The sequence below is a fragment of the Bison bison genome, unplaced genomic scaffold (genome assembly GCF_000754665.1).
Source record: "Bison bison bison isolate TAMUID 2011002044 unplaced genomic scaffold, Bison_UMD1.0 scf7180017856933, whole genome shotgun sequence".
NCBI lineage: Eukaryota > Metazoa > Chordata > Mammalia > Artiodactyla > Bovidae > Bison > Bison bison.
This window is the reverse complement of record NW_011487506.1, coordinates 6,958-10,296: the sequence shown is the minus strand read 5'-3', so window position 1 is coordinate 10,296 and position 3,339 is coordinate 6,958. Positions and strand designations below refer to the sequence as shown.

The 3,339-nt window shown below is 52.2% G+C and overlaps 1 protein-coding gene across 1 annotated transcript in view; it reads left to right on the top strand.

Moving 5' to 3' along the window:
- The window catches only part of CABIN1 (calcineurin binding protein 1), a 33,223-nt gene that overhangs the window by 22,933 nt on the left and 6,951 nt on the right, over nucleotides 1-3,339 (top strand). The window contains exon 21 of the mRNA XM_010860073.1: nucleotides 1,787-1,902. Coding sequence (XP_010858375.1) covers nucleotides 1,787-1,902 — 116 coding nt within the window. The remainder of the gene's footprint in view (nucleotides 1-1,786; nucleotides 1,903-3,339) is intronic.

Genomic DNA, 3,339 nt, shown 5'->3' with positions numbered 1-3,339 from the left:
GGGAGCTCCCTGCTTGGCCCGGCCCGTGGCCGGCGGCGCTGCTGTCTACTGGGCCACACTGGAGGCAGCACCTCATGCGTGCCTTTTTGCTTCTGCTAAATTGACCCTTTTGGATAAATTTTTAGAACAGATATCTTTAGAACTCTTGACAAATAGAGCCTCTGTGTTTTCAAAAAAAGTTCTAATGGTGAAAAATTAAGGTTTATACCTATAAACGTGGATTATTTTTTTATAAAAATAATACAAAAAGTTTTGTGGATTAAGAGTCTTCTGTTAATTATGTAAACACAATATAGTATTTTTAAAAAATTGCCAATAAGCAAACAAGGAAAGGAAGACAGTCCAATGCCATAAACCTTGAACAAGTGGGTGGGGAGACAGGAATCCCAGTGGGCTGGCTGCCCGTGTAAACCAGAACAGCCAGGAGCATACGACTGGACCCGTGGGGGGCGGTGGAGAGCTCACGGTGCTGGAGAAGGTGGAAGACGTGGAGGACAGAGGTGGTCCAGTGTGGGGTGAGGGAGCCCCTGTGGCCGCAGGGAACCCTGCGTCAAGTTCAAGAAGAGGTCCCTGAGTGGTAGCTTTAGCGCCGAGCCTGCAGGTCGGAAGCGTGTGGTGTGTCCCCTAAAGGCTGATACACAGCAGTCTATATCCAGGTCCATCATGGCCAAGGGGGTCTTCTGAGGACAAAGGCATGTTAGGTTTCTAAACTGAAGAAGCAGTTAAAACGAGGTTTGTTTCAGATTTTTCCCTGGCACGGTTCAGTGCCATTGGAGTGACGTCCGTGTGTCGACGTGGTTCTCACGGCAGGCACGTGTGGGCCGAGGCACGCAGCCGGGTCGTTTGTAATCACAGTGGACTCCAGCTCCTTGAGGGCGTCTCAGGAGCATGGCTGGAGGACAGTCAGTAATCCAGCGGGAGGCAGGAAGGGAGAGTGCCGGGAGAGAACGTGCCTCGGGAGGGAGCCAGCAGCCAGGCTGAGCGCGTGCAGAGCGGGACGTCCGCGTTATCCTGGGCAGCACCGGAGCAGTGTGCACGAGCCGGCAGATGGAGCCGGGACAAGCCGCCACCGACCCAGGTGGCAGAGCATCCAGAGGGCTTGAACTTCCTTGTGTTCTGACTTTTTTAAGCAGTGCTTTTCAAAGTTTTTTTGGCTGGGACTGACCAGTAATAGAAAGTCTGACACAGGTGTCGTGAAGGAGCCCTGGTTCTGCTGGGCGGGGCTCGCCCTAGTACTCTCTGTCCTGAGCCGACGGTTTCGGCTCAGAGTCTGAAGCACACCAGGAGTCCAGAGCAGCTGGCGACAGTGCCAGCGCGCACAGGCATTAGCCGGGACTTGGTCGCTCTTCCTCCTCCTGTGACAGTTAGGGAGACCTAAATGTGAGGGTTTGGAAGTTAAGCAGTGGTGTGTGCGGTGTGGGCTCTACCGTTGTACATGACTTACCTGTGTCTTTCAAAGTGCCTCACACGTGCATGGAGAGATGCTTCCTGGGATGTTCACCAGATGTCAGCCCGGTTATGGCCGGGGCCGGCGGGCGGGGCGCCCTGCCGCCTGGGGATGGGCCCTCCCTGCTGTATACCTCCCCGCGTGAGCTGAGCTGCTTTCTGATAAGCGCCTTCTAGGGTGGTAAAGCCAGACGCGTCATCACTGATTTAAAAAGAAAAAGATGAGAAAGGAAAGTGGGGCAAGCAGGGGGCCCACTGTGGGGCCCTTGGTAGATGGGGCGGGGTCCCGCTGCTCCCCGCTGCGTGCACGCTGACACCCCGTCGCCCGGTCTCTCCCCAGCGTCGGCCGAACCGCCCATGCTCCCCTCGTCCCTCATGCTGCTCAACACGGCCCATGAGTACCTGGGCCGGCGGGCCTGGTGCTGTAACTCGGACGGGGCCCTGCTGCGATTCTACGTAAGTGCCGCCCCCCGCCCGCCGTCAGCCCTGATCTGGAACGTGCGTGCACGTCCTGTGTGGCTCTCTGCCCTCTCCGCCTCTCTCTCTCTAACACTTAAACTTGTTGACTCTGTTTCTTTGGTGATTATAGATTCATTCAGACTAAAGTCTGAATTCATTCATTCTAAAGTCAGTTCTGTTTTTCGGAGTAGGGTTCACGTAAGCATGAAATTGTTCAGGCGTTTGCTTCGGATTTTACAGCCTCTGCAGTGCCCCTCCCCACTCCAGTGTTCCTGTCTGGAGAATCCCAGGGACGGGGGAGCCTGGTGGGCTGCCGTCTACGGAGTCGCACAGAGTCAGACCCGACTGAGCGACTTCACTTTCACTTCTCACTCTCATGCATTGGAGAAGGAAATGGCAACCCACTCCAGTGTTCTTGCCTGGAGAATCCCAGGGACGGGGAGCCTGGTGGGCTGCCATCTATGGGGTCGCACGGAGTCGGACACGACTGAGCGACTCAGCAGCAGCGGCGGCGGCGGGGCCCCTCGTCCTGCCCATGTGTCACCACCAGCGTCCCTTATCTGCGCTTCCTCGTCCTTTGTTGAGAAGTCTTGCATGGGCTTGGTTGCAATCAGTTTCTTCACCTAAACCAGCTGTTGGCTAACCAGTGTTAACCAGCTGTTGGCTAACCAGTGTTAACCAGCTGTGAGCCTGCTTTCTCTTTGCTTTCTGGGTCGTTGAGTAGCACTCTAATATTAATTACTTTTTACTGTGTGTGGATTTGCTCTGCTTTTTCTAACTTACTGAAGTAAACGCTTATGTTGATCACTTTCTTTTTTTTTTTTTTTTAATTTTATTTTATTTTTAAACTTTACAATATTGTATTAGTTTTGCCAAATATCGAAATGAATCCGCCACAGGTATACCCGCATTCCCCATCCTGAACCCTCCTCCCTCCTGCCTCCCCTACCCTCCCTCTGGGTCGTCCCAGTGCACCAGCCCCAAGCATCCAGTACCGTGCATCGAACCTGGACTGGCGACTCGTTTCATACATGATATTATACATGTTTCAATGCCATTCTCCCAAATCTCCCCACCCTCTCCCTCTCCCACAGAGTCCATAAGACTGATCTATACATCGGTGTCTCTTTTTCAGTCTCATATACAGGCTTATTGTTACCATCTTTCTAAATTCCATATATATGCGTTAGTATACTGTATTGGTGTTTTTCTTTCTGGCTTACTTCACTCTGTATAATAGGTTCCAGTTTCATCCACCTCATTAGAACTGATTCAAATGTATTCTTTTGAATGGCTGAGTAATACTCCATTGTGTATATGTACCACAGCTTTCTTATCCATTCATCTGCTGATGGGCATCTAGGTTGCTTCCATGTCCTGGCTATTATAAACAGTGCTGCAATGAACATTGGGGTACATGTGTCTCTGTCAATT